At 45.4% G+C, this 25,213-nt stretch overlaps 1 protein-coding gene across 1 annotated transcript in view; it reads left to right on the top strand.

Annotated features, from left to right (window-relative positions):
* GALNT16 (polypeptide N-acetylgalactosaminyltransferase 16) overlaps positions 1–25,213 on the top strand; it is a 168,490-nt gene that overhangs the window by 79,594 nt on the left and 63,683 nt on the right. Inside the window, exons 2-3 of the mRNA XM_035113536.2 lie at positions 2,845–3,020; positions 12,534–12,632. Coding sequence (XP_034969427.2) covers positions 2,845–3,020; positions 12,534–12,632 — 275 coding nt within the window. The remainder of the gene's footprint in view (positions 1–2,844; positions 3,021–12,533; positions 12,633–25,213) is intronic.

The raw sequence follows: 25,213 nt of genomic DNA, 5'->3' as shown, positions 1-25,213 counted from the left end.
AAGTAAAATCTCTCACTGCCTCCATTTCTTCCCCTTCTATTTGCCAGGAGGTGATGGGACCAGTGGCCATGATCTTGGTTTTTTGATGTTGAGCTTCAGACCAGCTTCATGAATCAATGCCTTGTCGTGGCGAAGGGGCTTGAATAACTCAGAGAAGCTATGAGCTATGCCATGCAGGGCCACCCAAGATGGACAGGTCATAGTGGAGAGTTTTGACTAAACGTGATCCACCTGGAGAAGGAATTGGCAAGCCACTCCAGTATCCCTGCCAAGAAAACTCCATGGACAAAGACAACAGGCATATATGGGTGGCACACTCATGGTGATATGACAGCTAGGGCTCTGTTGAGCCCACAGCCATCTGCCCTCAAGCCTGACAGGACCCTACACAAAAAAGCACTACCTCCTATTGGTTAAGGAATCGTATTAGATGCTATTTTCCCCTTCAAAATTCCAGTCCCCTTCAGTACATTAGAGGGGGTAAAAGCTTTATGCTGCTCACGTCTTATTGTCCTCCCACGTTCCCATGGAGAGTTTTTAAATGTTGGCATTATCCTCTGCTGAACAGTCAATTGTACAACAGCCATATTGAAAATAAGCTATTTTAAATGTGCTAAAGCTAAAAAACCCAACAACGCTGGGATCGTTAGAGCTGGAAGAAAAGATGTGTATTCTGTGTTCTGTGAATCAAAATAGGATGCATTTTCCAAGGCTGTTCATTTTATTACACTGGCTTTCTTCTCTGTGGGTGTGTGAGCAGTTACTGACAACAGGCTCAAAAAATGGCTTTCTTCTGCCATTTTAACAAATATTTTTCTTCATTTGTGCACTCTGCTTTCTCTCAGTGAAGCTGCACTTCCGAGAAAAGCTTTCAGGACTGTGGAATCAATCACCCTTTCTATGCAGCGCCTAACAATTTTAGGTCTCCTTTATTGTAGCAACCACACTCATTTCAGCCTGGGGTGAGGAGAAAGTGTCTATTGTACCAACGGGGGGGGGGGCATTGTTCAAACAAGGCAAGTGGTGGGGTACTTGCCACATCATGTTTGTATGAGACTGTAAATTCTGTACTTATTACAGATTCTTTGAGCAGTTTAGTGGACTCTTTGACGGTGCTCAGCCAGGTCTCCACACCAGATAGTGTAGCCTTTGCCAACCTGGTGCCCTCCAGATGCTTTGGACTAAAGCTCTCATCAGCCTCAGTCACCATGCTGTAGTCCAAAACATCTGGAGGGCACCAGGTTGGGAAAGGCTGAGATAGTGCCCAGTGTTGCAACCAGGCTCCTGGCCTTTCGTGTTTTTTTTTGGGAAATCCAATCAGAGGAGAGGCAGCTGTTCTGGGGGCAAAGATGATTGATTTCTTTCCCAGACCAAAACCAGCACTCAACCGCAGGTAGAAACTGTGTTCTACCGAGTCTTATGCAGGTGTGTTGCATTTTAACATTTTTTAAAGTACAGTTTTTCCCCGACACACACACACAAAATAGCATAGCATCCTGATTTGAGGAACTATGAAAACCAAATTGAGAATTTTGCTCCTATCTCAGGGTAGAGGGGTGGGGGTTATATGGATTTGTTTTGTGAGATTTTAGTCCACTTTAATTGGGCAAGCCTACATTTCCAGTATACACTTGAATCCTACCTGGAAAATAGTGAATGCGGAGACACCCTCAGTCAATGGAGTACAAGGAGAAAAATAGTCCTTTCTCCTGTCATGAGCATAAGAAATTACATGGTCATTGTGTAGCAGGATAATTACCTAGATAACCATCTTCTTTGAGATTGTCCTTGAGGTCATTGCCATGCAATGTGGTCTTTGTATAGAAAGGTCTATATTATGTAAAACTAGTGTCATGAAGCCCGTTAAAATAATGGGTGCTAGAGCAGACCTGTTGCTCTAGCAACCTCGGGGACATGCGCAGAGCTGATGAAGTGGCGGGCTTGCGCTCCAAGTCCCAATGGATAGAACTGAACCGATGGGGTGGGAGTTAGGAGAAGGCCTCGCTTTCTTTCCTCCTCCACCGAGGCCAGCAAGCGGCCCTACGAATTCCCTTCCCGGACCTCCTACCTCAGCCCGGCTTGAGCGCCGCAGCGGCCTACCCGCCTCATTCTCGCTCCCGCCGGCATTGCTCCTCGCGCGGATGAGCCGCCGAGCCACGCCCTGAGGAGGCCAGGCCCGCCTCTCCCGTCAGGGCCTACAAAGAAGCAGCAGCAGCGCCCGGCGAAGGGGAACGGGCGGTCCTCATGCCCGCCTCGCCGTCTCAGCCTGGCTTGTCTCCCTGCCGGGCCGAGTGGGCACCAAGCTCCCCTCTCTGAAGTGTCTCTGCACTCCAAGTCCCAACGGCTGTCCTGTTCCTGGCTCGGCAGCGCTGCCTCCTTTTCTCCCGGGCAACCAATGAAGGCGGCGGCGGGAGGGGACGGGGATCCTCTAGGCGCCCAGGAGAAGGTCGCGATTCGGCCTCTTTCTGCGGCGGCTGGCCCCTCCCACGGCCGCCACTTCGTTGGGGCGCTCCGCTGAGCCCAGCTGGCCAGCGGGCGCCCAGGAGAAGGCCGAGGCCTCTTTTTGCGGCGGCGGCAAAGGAAGCAGCCTCCTCACGCAGTGAGGTGCTTGTCCGGCCGGGAGCAGCAGTTGGCAGAGGGGTGGGGGTGGAGGAGAGCGCACACGTGTGTGTGCCTGCAGTCTTTGCGTCTAATCCCTGTGTCCGTGGGGCACATGCGCAGTAGCGCGGACACAGGGACATAGGGAACTGGACGCAGAGACACAGGGACTTTATTATATAGGATAGGTCCTAAAAAGCTTTGATTTCATACGCAGAACTAAATCTTGGTCTTGCCTCCCTCTAGGCATCCAGGCCACCACAAGCAGAGAAAAGTGGCTTACGGGGTTTTGATGAAAAGGCATATGTCTCCTCAAAGCTGCTGAAGGCTGGAGAAGATCCTTATCGGCAACATGCTTTCAATCAGTTAGAGAGTGACAAGCTCAGCAGCGACCGGCCCATTCGAGACACGAGGCATTACAGGTACTGTATCAGACTGCTGCCATTTACAAACCATCACCTTGTGCTAGACCAGGGGTAGGCAACCTCAGGCCCGTGGGCCTGATGCGGCCCAAACGCCTTCTCAATCTGGCCCACGGACAGTCAGGGGATCAGCATGTTTTTACATGAGTAGATGTGTCCTTTCCTTTAAAATGCATCTCTGGGTTATTTGTATGGCCTGTCTAGTGTTTTTACATGAGTAGAATGTGTGCATTTATTTAAAATGCATCTCTGGGTTATTTGTCGGGCATAGGAATTCGTTCATCTCCCCCCCCCCCAAAAAAAAATATAGTCCGGCCCACCACATGGTCTGAGGGACAGTAGACCGGCCCACGGCTGAAAAAGGTTGCTGACCCCTGTGCTAGACTATCTTTGCCAATCCTTGAGTCATCTTTCCTGTGAGGAAGACAATAATAATAATAATAATAATTTATTATTTATACCCCGCCCATCTGGCCGGGTTCCCCCAGCCACTCTGGGCGGCTTCCAACAAAACAGAAATTCTAAAATACAGAAATCCATCAAACATTAAAATACAGAAATCCATTAAACATTAAAAGCTTCCCTAAACAGGGCTGCCTTGAGATGCCTTCTAAAGGTCTGGTAATTGTTGTTCTCTTTGACCTCTAGTGGGAGGGCATTCCACAGGGTGGGTGCCACTACCGAGAAGGCCCTCTGCCTGGTTCCCTGTAACTTGGCTTCTCGTAGTGAGGGAACCGCCAGAAGGCCCTCGGAGCTGGACCTCAGTGTCCGGGCAGAACGATGGAGGTGGAGACGCTCCTTCAGGTATACCGGACCGAGGCCGTTTAGGGCTTTAAAGGTCAACACCAACACTTTGAATTGTGCTCGGAAACGTACTGGGAGCCAATGTAGGTCTTTCAGGACCGGTGTTATGTGGTCTCGGCGGCCGCTCCCAGTCACCAGTCTAGCTGCCGCATTCTGGATTAGTTGTAGTTTCCGGGTCACCTTCAAAGGTAGCCCCACGTAGAGCGCATTGCAGTAGTCCAAGCGAGAGATAACTAGAGCATGCACCACTCTGGAGAGACAGTCAGTGGGCAGGTAGGGACTCAGCCTGCGTACCAGATGGAGCTGATAAACAGCTGCCCTGGACACAGAGTTGACCTGTGCCTCCATGGACAGCTGTGAGTCTAAGATGACTCCCAGGCTGCGCACCTGGTCTTTCAGGGGCACAGTTACCCCATTCAGGACCAGGGAGTCCTCCACACTCGCCCGCCTCCTGTCCCCCACAAACAGTACTTCTGTCTTGTCAGGATTCAATCTCAATCTGTTAGCCGCCATCCATCCTCCAACCGCCTCCAAGCACTCACACAGGACCTTCACCGCCTTCACTGGTTCTGATTTAAAAGAGAGGTAGAGCTGGGTATCATCAGCATACTGATGGACACCCAGCCCAAACCCCCTGATGATCTCTCCCAGCGGCTGCATATAGATGTTAAAAAGCATGGGGGAGAGGACAGAACCCTGAGGCACCCCACAAGTGAGAGCCCAGGGGTCTGAACACTCATCCCCCACCACCACTTTCTGAACACGGCCCAGGAGGAAGGAGCGGAACCACTGCATGACAGTGCCCCCAGCTCCCAAGCCCTCTAGACGGTCCAGAAGGATGTTATGGTCGATGGTGTCAAAAGCCGCTGAGAGATCCAGCAGAACAAGGAAACAGCTCTTACCTTTGTCCCTAGCCCGCCGGAGATCATCGACCAGTGCGACCAAGGCAGTTTCAGTCCCATGATGAGGCCTGAATCCTGACTGGAAGGGATCCAAATGGTCCGCTTCTTCCAGGCGTGCCTGAAGTTGTTCAGCAACCACTCGCTCAATCACCTTGCCCAAGAATGGAAGATTTGAGACTGGGCGATAGTTGGCCATATTGGCCGGATCTAAAGATGGTTTTTTAAGAAGCGGTTTAATAACCGCCTCTTTCAGCGGGTCTGGGAAGGCTCCCTCATGGAGAGAAGCATTTACCAACAAAAGTAGTGTTCACAAGTAAAGCTTTGCACAAGCTTTCCTTTTCTGTTTTGAACATGCAAAGATTATTAAAGACTGCATGCAACGCAAAGAACAGGCATTTTAAAAATGTAAGCTGGCCATAGGTCCAGCCATGTCTGCAGAACCTAACCGGAAACAAATTGTATATAGTTTTGTAGAAGTAGGACTTGTTGGCATGGTGCCATAAAGATGTTCTTGCAACAGCAGGGTCTCTCCTACCTACCTGGCTGGTTGGTAAGTGGGGCAGGCTGGCAGTGAGGTTGAAGCTGAGAATTCAAGTGTTTCAGCCTCTATGTGGAGGGTGCAAAAAAACAACAACTGTGATACCCAGAGGATGACCTCCTTCCATTTGTAGCTGCCCTGACTGTAAGACCTTAACTGGATATGCCTCTCTAGGTTCCTCTACCTCAGGGGTCCCCATACTTACCTGGCTTTGGGCCGGTGCCCGCCGCGCTGATCGCGCGGAGGGCGGGGGGAGTGCGCACCCATGCGCATGCGCACACACACTTACTGGCGTGCTTCCAGGTCAGAAAAAGCGCCGGAAATCGTTTGTGCGCATGCGTATGGGCCTCCCCCGACCCGGAAGTGCACTGGAAATGACCTCTTCTGGGTCGGGAGAGGCCCATACGCATGCGCACAAACGATTTCCGGCGCTTTTTTCCGACCTGGAAGAGCGCCGCCGTGCTGTGCGCCGTAAGAGCAGGCGGCGGCAGCGGGCGGCGGGGGTCGTCGCGGGCCAGATTGGGAGGCCAATTGGACCGCATCCGGCCCACAGGCCGTAGTCTGGGGACCCCTGCTCTACCTCATGAAGTGAGGTAGGTGGTTTCAAAGGAACAGGAGGGTCTTATTGGGGGTGGTTCCTTGCTTATGGAATACTCTCCCCAGAGACTTGCCTGGCACCAGGTTTTTCTCCACCAGCTGAATACCTTTATCTTCTCCCAGATTGTTTACATTTCATGCTTTTAGTTCTAAGAACTATTTTGTCATCTCTTGTTGGTTTGAAGAGCTGCTTACTGATTTCATGCTATTGTGTGGTTTTATGCTGATTTTGATTAACTTTGTGTAGCTGTTGCTTTTTCATATTGATTGTTTTTAGTACTGTTTTGCTTAGACCAGCACAGTGGATAAGTTGCTTTTAAATGTTAATTATTCTTCATGAAATGCTGCAGCAGGGTAATGCTTTTACATGTAATTGCCACTTTTGGAACAAGCCAGGACCCTAAACTAGGGTTTGGAATTGGGTTAGGCTTTTGGCTGGTAACCCTTAGTTTCCTAGTTCAGACAAAAGTAGAAACGATGGCTTCTTGGTTTAATTGATCAGCCTGTGAAAAGAGGAGTGAAGGGGCTTTATGTACAGGCAACAAGCTCATTCATACCTCAGCTTATTAAACTGAGATATGAGTGCTGTGTTTTCAATTCAGTTGCTGCATGAGGCATCTGAGCTGGATACTGATATTGATTTTTAAAATATGGTTTTTTGTTCATTCTTTCACCAATTTTGCTTTAGGACATTCATTGTATGACCAGTTAGAAGAAAATCAGAAATACATGAAAAAAAGCTATGTACAGTACACTCATATCCGCCCCACTTCAGCCAAAGAGAGCAATTTCTGAGAATGGAAACATGAGTACCAATATGAGTCTTCATTATTGCTGTTTTGAAGCTACTGCTCACAATCCTGTTTTAAACCTGTAGACACCAGATTATTGTCGATTTCCCCACTGTGCTCTGTGTATATTCTTCCATTTCTCCAGCGTAGTTTACTGCCGTTTCTCACATTTCTCCACTGCATTATGCATTCACAAACAGAAACTAAGTACAAGCCTTGATTTCCATACCGTTTCTAACTACCTTGCAAGTCGTTGCAAGACTGGACTGTTGAAGATTGGACCGGCAGTTGTACAAAAGAGCTGAAGGACTGAATATTCCCCCCTCCATCCGCAGATAATTCGAGGCATTGCTATCTCCGCTGAATTGTAAGCTAAAGAATGATGTTAGAGGAAAGCATCTCAGCATTTACCAGTTCACAGTTATTTAAGTGCATCAGGAGATAAGATTATTTGAAAGAGATGAGGTGGCAGATAAGACTCTGAGGCTTTGGACTGTAGATTACTTTTATTATCAGCAGGCTACTGTTCAAAGCAATTGAGTTGGCAGGTCTATCTAGCATAAAGCCAAGAGCAGGATATGAATACTTCGACAATTCAGGCCCCCATTTGCAACATACATTTACAGCACTATTATACCACAGTCATGGATTCCCACAAAGAAACCTTGGAACTGTAGTTTGTTAAGGGTGCCAAGAGTTATTGTAAAGGTAAAGGTAAAGGGACCCCTGACCATTAGGTCCAGTCGTGACCAACGTGGCACTCATCTCGCGTTATTGGTCGAGGGAGCCGGCATACAGCTTCCGGGTCATGTGGCCAGCATGACAAAGCCACTTCTGGCAAACCAGAGAAGCGCACGGAAACGCCGTTTACCTTCCCGCTTGGAGCGGTACCTATTTATCTACTTGCACTTTGATGTTCTTTCAAACTGCTAGGTTGGCAGGAGCTAGGACCGAGCAATGGGAGCTCACCCCGTCACAGGGATTCGAACCGCCAACCTTCTGATCAGCAAGCCCTAGGCTCTGTGGTTTAACCTACAGCGCCACGTGTTTGCCAAGAGTTATTAGGAGACCCCTATTTCCCTAACAGAACTATAAATACCAGAGTGGTCCTCTGAGTGGTCCTCAGGGAACTCTGAGAATTGTAGCTCTCTGGGAGGAATAGGGGTCTCCTAACAACTCTCAGCACCCTTCATGGACTACAGTTCCCAGGATTCTTTGAGGGAAGCCATGACTGTTTAAAGCGGTATGATACTGCATTAAATATACAATGCTGATGGGGTCTTGAGATTGCTGACAAATACCTGGAGACCATACATTTGAAATCTGAGTGTTTTGTTAGTGTCTTCACAAAATTATTGTTGCCCCCCTCAACGGAACACAAAATACAAAGTTGCAAAGGTAAAAAGAAAATAAAAAGAAAAGGCCAGCTGTTCCCTACGACTTGAGATCTTGGTTGTGAGTCCTGGAAGAACTGCTCCCTACCTTGCAGACCTTTTTCCACCTGACCTTTTTCCACCTGGGAGGGGAGGGCCCTGACTGACTCCAGTTACAAAAGCTGAGGCTGCTGAACTGAATATTGGACTAGAGTATTGTTTAGCAGGGTTTGTTGGGTGGGTGGGGGGTTGTTGCTGTTGTCGATACAATTTTTTACCTTTATTTTAGATCTTATGATTTAAGTGGAAATTGATTTTGTTCTGCATTTTTTAAATGTTTTGTTTATGACCATTTTGTTATGTTGTAATTATGCATTTTTCCATGATTGAGTTATGGAAAGTTGGGCAAAAAATAAAATAAAAATTATGCATGTATCCATGTAGCTCTTTGTGCATATTTACCATACTATGAGGTGTTTGTGGTAAGGCTTATGCAAATGCTTAAAGAAACAATGTTGTTAAATCTGTGCAAGTCTTCCTAACAGCAGAATATGGCTTATCTTCCAGATTTCTTCTCAGGACAAAATAAAAACATTCCAACAAATGCAGCAATAGCAAAGTAGTAGCAGAAAATATGATGCCATATATTTGTAGGAGGTGCTACATATCATTACTGTATATGTAATCCCTTTATCTTAACTTCATTATAGCGCCCTGTCTGCCTAGGTTCATTACTCTGGGTTTGTTAAGTGTGGATGCATAGCTGCCAAGTTTTCCCTTTTCTCACGAGGAAGCCTATTCAGCATAATGGAATTTCCCTTTAAAAAAGGGATAACTTGGCAGCTATGTGTGGATGTGCTATGTAAATGCCATGTTTACCTGAAAATGCCTGGTTTACCTGGACCAAGCTAGGTATATGCTGTATTGCCCAAGCCAAGCTGCTGGATTCAGGTCACTAGAGTGCTTTCACAGGCATGCATGGAACTTAACTACCGATTATTATGACACCATTATTCTTTATCCTGCCCTTCCTCCACAAAGCTCGGTGTGATGCACATCATTCTCCTTTTCAATGTATTCTCCTCACAACTCTGTGAGGTAGGCAAGGCCCAGAGATGGTAACTGTCTCATGGTCACACAAGGAATGTCCTGACTGAACATTCTTCAAACCACTAGATCACACCACTGGGTCTTAAGCGTTTAAGAGGCTTTATAACATGTACAACACACTATCAAGGAAGTCAGTATTACATCCCCCACACTGAGGATGAGGATGAACTGTAATATTTATTTGGATATTCAGATACAGTGGTACCTTGGTTTAAGAACAGCCCTGTTTATGTACTATTCGGTAATGTCCCGGTTTGAGAACTTTACCTCAGTCTAAGAACGGAAGCAGAACGGTGGAAGGGCACCGACGGTGGGAGGCCTCATTAGGAAAAGCATGCCTCGGTTTAAGAACTGTTTCAGTTTAAGAACAGACTTCCGGAACAGATTAAGTTCGTAAATCGAGATACCACTGTACTGCTTTTTCATTAAAAAACAAACAAACCCCAAAGCCATATACGGTACTATACCATGCACTAGCTTTGGATTGGAGATGCAAGCTCCACTATTTGCAGTACTTAAATTAGCAGACAATCAGGTAAAAGCCATTTTACAAGGAAATGTAACATTGAAAAGTAGCCATGAACAATCTATACCAGGACAGAAGAGAAAACCAGAACATCAGCTGAAACTGCTCCAAGTATCTTTAGTGACACTGCCCTCAGATAGTCAGTTTTGCTGTACTTGCTTACTGACAGCCAGCCTCCCAACAAAAAACACCCACACACTGGCAACAACAGGCTACCTGCCCCTGCGGCAGACCCAGATGCCAGCTATGTCCACATGCACACTATTACAGGATCTAATAATGCTATTCACAACAACAATAGGGGTTTAAGCATTTGCCTCCTCATCTTCCCTTGTGAAACACACACACACACCCCATCATCTATATCCTACATAGAACAAACAGACCAGTATTTATGCAAAATAATAAACAGATACAAATCTGACACCAGACATGATAATATTCAAAAGCTAGTGGGGGCACTTTTCACCCTCCAATGACACCTGCAAATTCCCTTAAAGTAGCAAAGGACATTCAGGAGGGAGGCAGCAAAACTGCAGAATTAACAATGCATCAAGTGGTTCAGTGCTATAACTTGTGGAGAGAACCAAGACAAATGATTTTTAGCACGTTGCATATGTTAATTGGCTTACCAATGCCAGGATATCTGTATTATTAGCAACTGTGATGCAAATTGCAACTGTTAGTTATGTAATGTACTCTCTCTGTTGTTTATGATCCACAAATGGCCTCCTCTCCACAGTGTGTGTCTGTGTGTGTGTGTGTGTAATATACCTGCAACTCAGGATAACACTTCATGCCTATGCTGAAGTGGATTAAGTGGATTATAGTTCATGAATGCTTGTACCATAATAAATTTGTTAGTCTTTAAGGCTCCACAAGACTTACTATGAGAGCTATCCCTCTGGAAAATAAAAATGCCTGTCATTTCTCTCTATATCATGTGGCCTTAATAGCATTTTTAAAAAAACAGCAGAAAAAGAAAATGTGAATTAGTGCAATGATATACATAATGTGTCTTGTGCCTGATTCTAGTTCTTCCACTTACCCTTCATCAGAGCGTCTTTTTATGCTTAGAAATTGCAGTAATAGGCCACTGTCACAGTAATAAAATGCTGCGTTAAAAAATAGTTGTCACTTAGAGCGGCCATAAAACAAAAGCAATGAACATTGGGATAAAAAATAGTAGCAGTTTAGTGATAGCCATAAACCAATACTAATAAATGCTAGAGCAATATATAGTTCAAATAAGTCCTGGGCAGAACAGCTATCTTTCCCAGCTCCTGGGGAAAAGGAACTGTAAAAGTAGCCCCGATTGGCCAAATATATACCTTTGTCACACCCCTATTCCTTTGCAATGCCCCCTCTATGTCTTCTCTTTTGCTGTACCATGCTCCAAAAATCCCCTATTCTGGAGTCTCCTGACCTTTCATGCTTCAGCACTTTAATGTGTTGGATCCGCCCTGCAAGTTGGGTCTGTGACATCTGTTGGCGCCCTTTGTCTCATTCTGCCAATGCCCACTTCTCCCCTATGTCCTCATCTGTGTTTTAAAAGAGTGTTTTCACAAATAATGCTAAAAGCAGCTGTTGGTCTCAATGGCCTGGTTCATGTGTCACGTTGAACAATAGCTTAAAACAAACTATAGTTTAATGAGAATGTGCAGTGGGCTGGTGCTACCACACCACCGAGAAGACAAGCTAGAGTCACTTGGTTGTGTCACCTGAACCTGGGCTTGTGATTGCTCTCTCTCAAACAAACCATGAATGGTAGCCAAAGTTTGTTCTTGGCTGACTGCTTACGGGTTTGTTTTTGGGAAAAAACAAGCCATGAGCCAGGTTCAGACAATAGAAGCCAGACTCTGGTTTGTTTTGCCTGTGGTACTAACACACTGCTAATTTACATTAAGCCATTTACATGCAAAATGGGCTGTTGTTAACATAGACTGCAAAGCACAATAGACCCACTTGTACATTAAATGTGCATTCTATAACGTAGCTTTTAAAATTGACATATGAACTCCAATTTTGACTGGTTTGAGGATCATTTATTTAAAAAAATGCCTTTTTGTTATTTTTCGCTAAAAAGAGAGCTAGCTTCATGAACAAGCCCCCCATTTTTAAAAAGTAAAATGCAGGGGAAACCATTTTGAAACTGGTTTTGGAGCTATTTGCAGAGTAATAGCTGAAACAAATGGAAATGGGTTATTGTTTTTGGTTTGATTTTATATGTTGTGGTCTTGTTTGTAAACTGCCTTGAGACCTCCGGGTACAGGGCGGTGTATAAATTGAACTGATGATGAGGATGATGACCCATGTGGTGTGGGGCTGGTCTGGATGGTGCCCTGCACCACTAGCACCACTATGTGACTCCCATCAATAAAAGCTTGGAACCGCCACTTCTCCATAATTATGGCCAATTCATATACATCCTACCACATCATCCTATCAGCTGCTGCTGGGCCTTGTAGGAATCAACAGTGCAGCTGCTTCTATAGAGCCATAGATTGCCATAGATTTCCCTCTCCCAGCCCTTTGGACAGAGCAAGAAGCAGATTCCAAAAGGATGGGTTGCTACCAACTTTTTTTTGTTAGTGCTGTTTGAAACCAACATGCTTGTTAACTGGTGTTACTGGCAGTTATAATCCGATGGATACTAAGTACTGCTGTCGGAACTGCCAGCGTGTGATGAATTGCACTCCCGTAATAAAAGAAGCTATATGGGGAAAAGGTTGGCAGGGCACCAAAATTCCGTTATCGGGTGTTTGGTAAAGATGTGCACGGGATTTTGTGAGCTTGGCAGCAGTTTTGGGAGTTTTACTTTCCTAGCAAACCCCCCATTTCATCACATGCTGTTTCTCTCTGTTTGTTACAGGTGTGCCTCTGTGCACTACGGTGCCGACCTGCCAGCAACCAGCATCATTATCACTTTCCATAATGAGGCTCGTTCCACCTTGCTCCGCACAGTGAAAAGGTAAGGCATGCTTTTAGCGCCGATGGGACTGCAATCCCAAGTGTATTTAGTAGTAAGAAAATCCCACCGGGCTCAGCCGGACTTATGCCCAAGTAACTTGGTTACAATCGAGCTGTTTAGCTCATTTGATAGTCAAAAAAAGCACCTGAACCTCTCTTTGGATAAACCTGCAGACCATTTGCTCACTGGATGCTTGGCGATGGGAGTTAACCCATATTGCCTGCTATGACCACAACCATCTCTTTCATAAACTTTGGTTCTGCTTGAATCACAGCATTGGTATCAACGTGTTAGAGACTCGGGGCCAAAAAATGGTTTTGTTTTTGTTTAAACCAACTCCCAACAATATACCTGCATCCCATTCCCTGTTTAAACTCATTTAAAGTCCCCCAAACTCTAGTTGTCGGCTGTCACCACCATTCCAAATAGGCTGTCATAAGAACTTTGGGTTGTCCCAGTTGTTTTTTTTAGAGACCAGATTATATGTTCATCAGTCATGTATAGGACATATGTATGCAGGCTCACAGACTGAAATCCCCTAATGCAATAGATTAAAGTAGACAAGGGTTGAAAAGCTGAAGTAAGTGCAAAGTAGGAAGTGAGGAATCTGCAGCCTTAACTCCTTTTCCTGGTTTTTTTTTATAGACTACCATTTATTAAGCCAGGAGAAGTTTTCAATTAGCAATAATTGAACCTCAGATTAACCTCATTGGCTACGATGGTGCCTGAGGCAATATCTTATATGACTGCAATATACAAGGTATAACTGGGCAAAGCATGAATGATGACGTGTGCTTGAGCAGGGACACAATATATTTCTGCCCTGTAACAAAGTAATTTAACACTTCAACGTACGGTATGAAATTCCAGAATAGGTAGCATTTCTACCTGACAACTCTTTACCGTGTTTCCCCCTTTTTAAGACACCGCCTTACAACTTTTTTTCCTCAAAAAAGCACACGGTGGCTTATTTTCAGGGGGTGTCTTTTTTATTTAAGTGCCGGTACAACTTGGCGCTCTCTCCCGCGCGCATTTTCTGTCTCTTCTATTCTCTCCGTTTCCCCTCCTCCCCCATCCTGAATCAAGGGCTCTCCTTCCTTGGAGGCTTCTAAGCTGAGGCTGGATGGCCACCTGCCTAGGAGACAGACGTGCACACGGGGGGCGGGACGGACTTCACTCTGTGAGGTGGAGCAGGAGGTATACACGAAGCTGCCCACCGTCATGTCAGTGTAGGTGGGACTGCGCTGGTCGCAGTCGAAGCACTCGCGATTGGGTGGGAGCACTGGGAGGCTGCTCATCTCCCTCAGCAGCTTTAGGTGCTTCTCCTCCTGCTTCGGCTTGGCGCTTGCTGCCATGGCTTCGAAGGCAGCGGCGGCCGTGTGTGTGTGTGCGCAGAGGTATAGAGGCTGCTCCCCGGGCTCTCTCACGCTGGCCGGGGAATGAGGAGGGAGGCCGGGACCCGTCCCGCTCCGAGACGCTAGTGAGGGAAGCGCGAGGGGGACGAGGCTTGGGCCTGCGGCTCTGGCGCACGCAACCCCAACTGACGGACCGACGGAAGGAGGGGGGGGGAAGGGAAGGAGGAGGAGAGGAGCGGCGTCAGCTCTCGGCGAGGAGGCTGGGGCAGCTGAATGACGAGCCAAAGAGGAACCTGCGCGGCACCTTTTCTCTGTCGGGGGTGTGTGGCGTTTCACCTCTAGAGGGCCTAGAAGGGGTTAAGTTGCCAGGGAGGGAAACGACCAATGGGAGCTCTCCAGCCAGAAGCAGAGTGTATATAGAGAGAAGCAGGCAGGCGGGAGATGAGGAGAGTTGAGGGAGAGTTAGATGAGATGAGAGGAGAGAGTTGGGAGAGTTAGATGTGAGGAGAGTGAGATAGTTGAGAGGAGCTGGTGCTGGTTATTATTGTGGTGGCAGTTAAATAGTGAGATAGACAGGATATAGTGTTATGAGTTTAGTGATAATTATTATTAGTTATTTTTAGAGGTAATAGGCCGGTAATTCTTATTTAGAGGTATTAGGCCGGTATAGGAATCATCTGTGATTTTGAAACCGTTTTAAGCTTTGTACAGTAACCAATACGCATAAGAACATTCAATAAACCAACTTGTTTTATTTTACTATATCCTGGTCTGAGGTGTGTGAGTGATTGAGAGTATTTGTTTGTCGTTGGCACATCACCAATAGACCGTCAAATGTCCGGGGGTGATGTGCAGGTCTGTGTGACCGCGACATAAACTGGTGGCAGCGTCGGGATCCGATTTATCACGCTGTAAAAGTGACAGCATCGGGTTCGAATTAGAACACTAGTACCAATAGGGACAACATTACACCTGGAGGGGAGGATAATCTGAGGAATAATTATCTAACCTGGGGGTGTGAGTGTGTGGTTCTGAGGTACTGAGAAGAAGCTGTAACAACAAGAGAAGAGAACTCAAAAGCTGTTCGGGTTGTGGGTTAGATTCAGAGTCAGTGGAAGTTAGCTAAAGGGTGAGAGAGAAAACCCCTAGCTGAACTTTGTGACAGGAATCTTGAAGAGCCTAACCAGAGGAACAGAAACTGAGAGGAAATTTCTCTAGAGTTGTTAAGCTTAATAGAGATTCTCACACAAAATGCCAGCTAAGAAAAGTAAACCAGCTGTGAGGGAAACCTCTGTTGAAAGAACCCAGGAGGAAAATGGGTCCTTACAAATTGAAGAGCCTAGAGTTGATACAGTTAGTGAAACCCCATCTGAGGGGAGGGTTCCACAAATGTCTGAGGAATTTGAGAAATGGAAATTAGAGAAAGAATATAGTTTGAAACTAGAATTAGAAAAGTTACAAGCTGAAGAAAGAGAAAGAGAGAGAGAGAGACAACTGAGAGAGAAAGAAATGATGTTAACAATTGAGAAGGAAAGAGAACTGAGAGAGAAAGAGATGCAATTTCAAATTGAAATGAAAAAATTAGAATTAACAGCTCAGGAAAATCAAAATAATAGCAACAATACTAATTCCCAAACACAAGGGAAGGTAGATTTGAAACGTTTCCCTGAATTTAAGGAGAAAGATAACCCAGAAGCTTTTCTAATATCATTTGAGAGAGCCTGTAACGATTTTCAAGTAAAAGATGAGGAGAAAATGATCATTTTAAGGGCTAGAATTAGCGGAAAGTTAGCTGAAATTTATGCTAATATGCCAGAAGAGCAAGCAAACGACTTTGAATTATTTAAACAAATAACTTTTACCCATTTCGGAATTACCTCAGAACAGCTAAGAAAGAGGTTCCGAAGTGTGACAAAAGGGAAGGAGGAAACATATGCTCAACTGGGCACCAAGATTTCACATTACCTCACCAAGTGGCTAGACACAGAGAAAGCCAGTACCACATCACAAATAAAAGAGGTGTTTGCTTTAGAACAATTTTATGAAACTATACACGGCCAATTAAGATATCTAATAAAAGAGAAACACCCTAGAACCCTTCAAGAAGCTGCTAATTTAGCTGATCAGATAAATGAAATACGGGACCATAGATTTGATGACCCAAGTTTTGGCGGGAAACTGTGGGGGTCTCCCAAAAACAAATCCCAGGCAGTGAAGAGAAACCTTTCCTCAGAGACAGAGAAAGGAAACAGAACCCAAGGCAGCACTAGTAGTAATGAAGAGAAGGGGAGGAAAAATAATTACACAAATCCTAAAGAAATAAAATGTTGGGAGTGCAATCAATTTGGCCATAAAAGTTTTCATTGTAAAAACAAGCAGGACAAAGCTCCAAGTGTTAGCCCTCAGAAGCAAGCTTATTGTGTCCAGTCAGCTGAGGCAAGTCAAGCTAGCCCAGTCACCCCGACGACAGCAGCTCCACTCAGCCTTCATGCTGTGGCAGTTGAAGACACAGTAGCTCATTGCTATACCATTAAATATGAAAATCAGTTGTTGAAGAATGCTGGGGAATTTATTGGGATTGAGGGGAAGCAAGTTATTGCGATTCGGGATACAGGATCTCAGGTGACAATTGTTCATGCCGATCTGGTCTGTCCCTCTAAAATAATCCCTGGAAAATTGATGAGATTAAAAGGAATTTCTAAACAGCCAGTGGTGCTGGAAGTCGCACGGCTTCAAATTCAGTACCAGAATTGGTCAGGAGAATGGGAAGTGGCAATATCTGAAGAGATTCCCTCTGCCGTGTTAATAGGATGGGATCTCATAGAGCACGTACAGAGTTCTTTTGTATTAACACGTACTAAAGTGAGTCAGCAGTCACCTCACGCTGAGGAGATTGCTACTGTTGCCAATGAAGCTAGAGCTGAGGAACTAAACTGTGAGGGGGGAAATGAAGCCCTGTTGGTTCCTATTATAAGAAAACAAAAATCTAGTTTGGCTCATGAGCAACAAGAAGATTCAGAGTTGTTAACTTGTTTTGAGGCAGCCAAAGCAGGCAAACCTCTAACTCCTGAAAGCCCTGACAGATTTTGTTTGAGCAATGGACTATTATATCGAGAAATCCTGGTCAGACCATCTAGACAGGGAAATGAGATTAAAAGGCAGCTAGTGATCCCAAAAGTCTACAGAGAAAGGATCCTGAAGCAGGCGCATAACAGCTTATTTGGAGCGCACATGGGGATCACCAGAACCAAACAGCGAGTGGGTCAAAATTTCTATTGGCCAAACATGGGCAAGCAGATTAAACAATATTGCCAGGCTTGTGACGTTTGTCAGCGTAGGGGCACAGGCAATGACAAAACAAAGGCAAAGTTATGTCCTTTACCAGTGATATCCACTCCCTTTCAGAGACTGGGACTGGATATAATAGGACCTTTGCCCAGAGCAACCCAGAGAGGGAATCGGTATATTCTCTCGATTATTGATTATTCCACAAGATACCCTGAAGCAATTCCATTGAGTAGCATAGATACTGAGAAAGTGGCTGAGGCTTTGATAAATTATATGAGCAGGCTAGGATTTGCAAGTGAGATTGTAACGGATTTAGGAACATCTTTTACCTCACGTTCGATGAAAAAACTGTGGGAGATGTGTGGGATTCAACATATAACATCAACGCCTTATCACCCTGAGACCAATGGTTTAGTGGAAAGATTTAATGGATCATTAATTAGGATCCTCAAAGCGTACGCAGCTGAGAATCCTAACAATTGGGATAGGAAATTGCAACCTATGCTGTACGCATATCACGACATACCTCAAGAGAGCACCGGGTTTAGTCCATTCGAGTTGTTGTTAGGACGAAAAGTTAAGGGGCCGTTAGACTTGCTAAGAATGAATTGGGAGGAAAATCCGGAACAAGATCCAAAAACAGTACCAGATTACATGTATGATTTGCAAAACACTTTAAAAAGATCACTAGAGATAGCTGGGGAAAATCTCAAGGCTGCACAAACAAAACAAAAGACTTGGTATGATAAGAAAGCCAGGGAAAGAACGTTTGAACCCGACAGTGAGGTGTTGTTATTGAGACCAATTAGAGGGAACAAAATGCAACTGGCATGGGAAGGACCTTATAAGATAGTGTCAAAATTGAGTGAAGTGAATTATGTCATCCAAAAAGGAGAAGAAGGGCGGAAGGTAGTACATGTAAACATGTTAAAGCCATATTTTAGGTCTGAATGCTGGACGTTATATGCTTTGAAGGAAGATCCAGAAGAGACTGAAATAAAATGTTGGGAGGGGATTGGGGAGCAACGGTGTACATTAAAAGAAATAAAAATGGCTCCTACACTAACCCCACAACAGCGGGTAGAGGCTACCAAGATCCTGCAAGAATATGCCAGTATTTTCAGTGACACTCCGGGGAAAGCTAAGGGAGTGGTGCACTGTATTGATACCGGGGATGCAAAGCCAATTGCTATAAACCCTTACAGAATAACTGGGGAGTATGTGAATAAAGTAAGCAAAGAGGTCAGGGAGATGCTGAAAGCGGGAATAATAATCCCATCGGAAAGCCCCTGGGCGGCCCCCCTAATATTAGTAGAGAAACCAGATGCATCATTGAGAGTTTGCCTGGATTTTCGGGAATTAAACCACGTGACGAAGGCAGATGCATATCCAATGCCACGACTAGATGATCTAATAGAGGTGATAGCCCAATGTCAGTATATCACCTGTTTGGACTTGACAAAGGGGTACTATCAAGTACAAATGAATCCTAAAGACCAAGAAAAGACAGCTTTTAGAAGTCCACTAGGGTTGTTTGAATTTACTGTCATGCCATTTGGGTTAAAAAATGCACCAGCAACATTTCAACGGCTGGTAGATAAAATCCTGAATGGGTTAAGAACATTCACGATGGCGTATATAGATGATATTGCTGTATATAGTCCAACTTGGGAGAGTCACAAGGAGCATTTAAGGGAAGTGTTCTCCCGAATTAAGGAGGCTGGCCTGACAATCAAAGCCAGTAAATGTCAAATAGGAGGCTCCACTATTAAATACCTGGGACATATGGTAGGAGGAGGTGTGATGAAGCCGTTAGAAACTAAAGTGAATGACATTGCCACCTGGCCTACACCTACCACCAAAAAGAAAGTTAGAGCCTTCCTAGGACTAGCTGGATATTATCGAAAGTTTATACCGGCATTCAGTGAGATAGCAGCCCCTTTATCTGATTTAACCAAGAAGAAAGAGCCAGATAAGGTGCAGTGGACGCCGGAGTGTCAGAAGGCCTTTGATGCTTTAAAAAGTGCCTTAACATCTGGACCGGTCCTCGTGGCACCCAATTATGAGAAGGAGTTCACCATCTACACAGATGCGTCCAACACCGGGATTGGGGCCGTGCTGTGTCAACCAGACGAGAAAGATGACCTGCACCCAATCACCTTCATCAGCAAGAAGTTGCTTCCAAGAGAGAGACATCTATCAACCATGGAACAGGAGTGTCTTGCGATCTACTGGGCTTTGCAGAGACTCCGGCCGTATGTGTGGGGCCGGAAATTCACCCTATGTACGGATCATTCACCATTACTGTGGTTGAGGACAATGAACAATAACAGTAAGTTAATGAGGTGGGCCCTCCAACTACAAGACTTTAATTTTACCATAAAAACTGTAAAAGGGTCCTTGAACACCATGGCAGATGCCTTGTCCAGGAGACCGGAGGGAGAGGACTGAGTGGACATTGAAAAAAAGAAAAAAAGAAAAAGTTGTTTTATGCATTTAGAAGTGGTATGTATATGTGTATATTTGGACGGGAGGAGGTAAAGGTAAAGGTATAAATGTTGTATTTTGAACTATTGTTGTTTGAACAGGAGAGTAACTGTAAGAAGTTAACCCTCCTGTTTCAAACTTAATTAAGGGGGGAGGTATGTGGCGTTTCACCTCTAGAGGGCCTAGAAGGGGTTAAGTTGCCAGGGAGGGAAACGACCAATGGGAGCTCTCCAGCCAGAAGCAGAGTGTATATAGAGAGAAGCAGGCAGGCGGGAGATGAGGAGAGTTGAGGGAGAGTTAGATGAGATGAGAGGAGAGAGTTGGGAGAGTTAGATGTGAGGAGAGTGAGATAGTTGAGAGGAGCTGGTGCTGGTTATTATTGTGGTGGCAGTTAAATAGTGAGATAGACAGGATATAGTGTTATGAGTTTAGTGATAATTATTATTAGTTATTTTTAGAGGTAATAGGCCGGTAATTCTTATTTAGAGGTATTAGGCCGGTATAGGAATCATCTGTGATTTTGAAACTGTTTTAAGCTTTGTACAGTAACCAATACGCATAAGAACATTCAATAAACCAACTTGTTTTATTTTACTATATCCTGGTCTGAGGTGTGTGAGTGATTGAGAGTATTTGTTTGTCGTTGGCACATCACCAATAGACCGTCAAACGTCCGGGGGTGATGTGCAGGTCTGTGTGACCGCGACAGGGGGGGGGGAGAGAGACGCGATCACAGAGAGAGACAGACGCGCACACAGGGGGAGAGAGAGAAAGACGCACGGGGGGAGAGAGAGAGAGACGCGCGCACACACACACAGAAAGAGACTGACACCCACACAGAGAGGGAGAGCGGTGCTGCTTCGCGCTTTGTCAGCGCTGCAGCCGCCGCCGCTTCCGAGCGCCAACCCGACCTGGCAGGCTTCCTCCTCCTGCCACGGCCGGCATTGCAGGAGCTGGGTCCTGCTGGCTTGTGCCCTCAGTGTTCCGTGCGGCACTGCTGCACGCTTTATCAGCGCTGCAGCAGCAGCCACCGCTTCCGGGCACCGACCCAACCCGGCAGGCTTCCTCCTCCTGTTGCTGCTGGCGTACTGGGTCCCGCTAGCTGGCTGGGGCGCTAGGTGGTCTTGCTCCGCACGTCGCGGGAGTATGGCTTATTTTCGGGGTATGTCTTACATTTCTCAAACGATTAAAAACCCTGCCATGCCTTACTTTTTGACTACGTATTAAAAAAGGGGAAACACGGTATATATTTGAGAAATTCCCCAGAGTAATTCAGGGCACTTATGAAGCAGCAGATGGAGATGTGGTAGTGATGGGGAGAGGTATTTTGGTGTGAGGATTGAACTGGGAGCTTCTTCATGCAGTGCATTCCTAATAATAACAACAATAACAACAACAACAACAACAACAATAATAATAATAAATAATAATAATATTGCCATCCATCTGTCTCAAGAGACAATGGAGGTGTGTGCCTTTTGGGTGAACCCAGACTGTTGGACAGTTACAGCGACTGCTGTGGTTGTAGAGACCGATACAGAAGAGACAGGTTTTGTTGCAGCTGGGGCAGATGAAGGTGTCCAGTTGTGCTGCTGCAGATGCATCATGGCGTTTCTTCTTTCTGCGCTCCTCCCGACGGTCATTCCTCCTCTGGTCACTTATAAATATAAGACAGTGTCTTATTTTCGGAGAAACATGGTAAAAAAAAAATTCAGCTGAAAAACTTTTCTCAGGAGGAGGAATTTGTCACAAAGCAGCAACCAATCAGTGCTGGGCACAGCTGGTTTCTGCTGCAAACTAGCAGACCTTGTGCCTGCCTGCCTAGTCTCCATCAGGCCAAGTAGCCCCGAATAGGGTTCAAGCATGTGTGACAAATCCAGTTTTTAATATATATTCTTTTCATGCATCCTTGGCTTGGCTGCTTCTGGTTTTCTTTTTGCTGCAAATAAACATTTCCAATGACCATTTCCTCCAATATCTTTCCAGGCTAAAGAATGCAGCAAGACTGTTTACTCTTGGGGGTTGTTGTTTTTTCCTGAGAAAATGTCCTCTGCTCCCTTTGAGATATTAATTTTTTGCTAAAAGTGTCCTTTAAGCAGTCTTCCAGGTTAGAGAAATGCTTTCTCTGTGGACACAGAGGTGGGGAAAGGGAGAGGGAGAGGGAGAGGGAGAGAGAAAGGGAGAGTGTTTCTCAGCTGGAAGGCAGCTGAGAGTACCTCTGGCAGTGATGCATTATTCATCGGAACTGTTTTCCCTCACTCCAGGTCTTAGGGTCTTGCAGAAGACTGCTTTGTGAATAAATAAGAGGTTCTTTCGAGTGCATCCTGGCTGGGCTTCATGAATGCAAGGGTGCTTTTGTGCATTGGTGAAAACAGAACAAATCTTTTGCAAGGTAGTATTGGTCTTGGGGAGGCTGCCCCTGGGGAGCATAAAACTTTTGCTCCAAACAATAGGCAGTTAAGCTGGAAGGACGGACCCACAATCTTTATGTGCCCCCCTCAGCAGTAAAACAATCATATTCAATAACTGCCTCAAAATAAAGCCAGCCTTCGAAGCAGGGGCACTGACAGCACACATCAGCTGAATAGCTGCTTAGTTCCCAGCAAGGATAGCTGAACTTTTTTGGGTTCAGCAGTGCAATGCAGGAGCTATACAACTTAGATGGGAATATATTGCCCATCTAAGTGCTTCCTTTCCAGAATGACAGGTGCCAGGTCTCAAGTATTCCTGGATGGCTGTTGTTTTGGGGCCATTTCCGCAGGCCAGGAAGGCTGAAGCTTGGAGCATTGAGGAGAGCTGTTGCTTCATCAAGGGTAGGGCTGCCATATGTCTGGACATTACCTGGATTTCAAAGGCAGAATTGACGTCCGGGAGGGATTTCTGAAAGGCTGCACTTCGTCCTGGATCTTAGGCAAGTCAATTGAAAAAATCGCTTTTGTGTGTGTGTGTGTGTGTGTGTGTGTGTGTGTGTGTGTGTTTTTCAAAAGCTCCTGGTTTTTACTTTTTGAAATATGGCAACCCTAATCAGGGGAGCAACTCAAATGGTAAGCCTACATAGGAGCTGCGGATTCCACCCTTTCTTGGGTCTCAATCACAGAGCAACGTCATGGGCTGGGAACTTCAAATCTCTGAAGTACCTGCATTTCTCACCATCTCTTCTGCTTCTCCAGCCCTTGGAGGAGATGAGGGGAGCTCTAAGAGCCAGCCAGAAGCTCAGGCAGCTGGTGTAGGAATCATCATGGCTGGGGCAGGAATATCAGGTTTGATGGCACTTCAGGATCATTGCAGGGTGGAGATCTGCTGGAGGGTCCAGCTCTCTTTGCTCCACCTGAGGAGACCTTAGGTTCGAGGCAAGGGCAGGGATAAATCCTGATAATTTTTTATTCTTTCATAGCACACCTAAACCTGACTGCAATTCCGACTAGAAATGGTTTCTTATCTCTAATTCCAACTAGGAATGGGCTAGAAATGAAGTGGGTCATAATTCCTTCCCATTCTGGAGATTCTTTCCCCATAACCTGCCCCTAAATGAATGAGGGTTGGTTGTTAGGAGGTTTTTTGGGGGGGCGGGGGAGGCATTCTGCCAGTCACATCATTTTGAAATCTCTGGAGCCTAAACCACAGCATTAAAAACAGGTTCTGGGATTAAGACGTGGCGAATCTTGACTCCTATTAAATTCCCATTGTCTTCTACGGTTAAGAGAATACTTATAGCTCCAAGTCTTTGCTCATGGTGATAAAGTGTAAATTGTGGCTATGCTACACTCAAGGGTAAAGTATAAGGCTAGCAGGCAATCATCCATGAAGTCATATATCTCCTGGACTTTGCATTATCTAAATCAGAGGAATGGTTGGAGTTGACCTTCAGCAAAATGTTACAGTTAAGGTTATGACTGAACCAGGGATGGTATGGGGTTGCAATGGCAACCAGAAGGCTGAGACTCAGTGCTGGAAGGTACTGAAAGCTTCCGTAGTAGCACCTGGCCCGTTTCAAGGCCCAAGTCCACCATTAAAGCCCTTCATAGCTTGATTCCTCAATATCTGAAAGATATTCTCTTCAAAGACCCCAAGATCTTCAAACGAGGCCTGTCTCTTAAGTGCTCCCCCATGCTAACATTTAGTGAATAGTGAACTGTAGGGTGCCCCATCAGAGACCCACCTCAGAATCTTTTTGATACCAGATGAATAGGCATTTTTGTTTTCCCTCAATGATTTCATTAACAAAGAAATAGCGGCCTAGTCTTTCCACATATTGCTGCCATTCTTCTGTTTCTGGATTGAATCCCTTAATTCTCCCATAGGATATCTGATTTTTTTTTCTTGTTTCCACGGTTCTAATTTGATATTTAAGACCCGGTTACTATATTTTAAGACTGAGAAAAGAGGCAACAGCCTCTTGATGAACAGTTTAGCACAAAACTAGATAGGAAAATAAAAGTAACCACAAGAACAAGCTAAATTGTAGAGTCTTAGGATCCATAATAACTTGAGATGGTGCTTAGCTCTATAATTACTCATTACTACACCCAGGCTTTTAAAGATCTTAAAAAAAAAATCTGTATAACGTTATGGTTTGAGCATGGTTGCTTTCGTTCTGTGGAACTTATCTCTTGGCTTTCTGTATTAGCTGATTGTTGCTGTGATGTTTTAATCTCTAGACCCTCTTCCTTGGAATGGTTTTCTTTTTTTTAATTTGCTTTATTTCCTGCTTTATTGATTCTTGATTTATTGAAACTGTGATTTCTAATGCTTTATTTTATACGTCACCCAGAAAACTATTGTTGGGCGCTTGATAAATGGAGTAAATAAATCAATAGATTGTGGCGTGTCTGTGGTGCAGCTGGGGCCGAAAGCAAAGGCGCCAATTGGCCAATGAGGAAGTCAGCTTTGAGAACGGTCAGTCATCAAATCCTTATGAGAAGGTGCTGCAGGGACACAAAAGCCTGTGGCCTGTTTGATACATTTCCTGTGGAGTAGTGCGATAGTCACTGTCCCATCATTCTCCTACAAAACACTTGCAGTGTTTTTAACTTTCACCAGTCTGTTTAGGTCTGCCCTATTTATATAGGTAGAAGTTGTAGAAATATAATTATCAGGAGTGCTGTGAGAACAATCACAAGATCGCAGCTGCTGTGCTACATTGGGTAATGCATGAAACATGCCAGCTAATCTTGAGGATAGGTTCAAACATGCCAATTGAGATGATATAGAGCCCAACCTTCTCCATCATTGGGATGTTTTAGATTGCAACTCCCATCAGCCCCAGCCAGCACTGTGAGGTATGATGGATGTCGCAAGCCAAGAACATCTGGAGGGAGCCCTCTGTGACATCCTGCCAGGGTTTGCCCCATTGCTGGGCTCAATGGGATGTCAGGGAGAGGCACCACCTAGTAGTGAAGTCAACACTGTTGGGTCAGCCGGGGGCAGGAATGATCCACAGGCATAATGCAG

Source organism: Zootoca vivipara, chromosome 1, assembly GCF_963506605.1.
Source record: "Zootoca vivipara chromosome 1, rZooViv1.1, whole genome shotgun sequence".
NCBI classification, from domain to species: Eukaryota; Metazoa; Chordata; class Lepidosauria; order Squamata; family Lacertidae; genus Zootoca; species Zootoca vivipara.
This window is presented reverse-complemented; position numbering and strand designations above follow the sequence as displayed.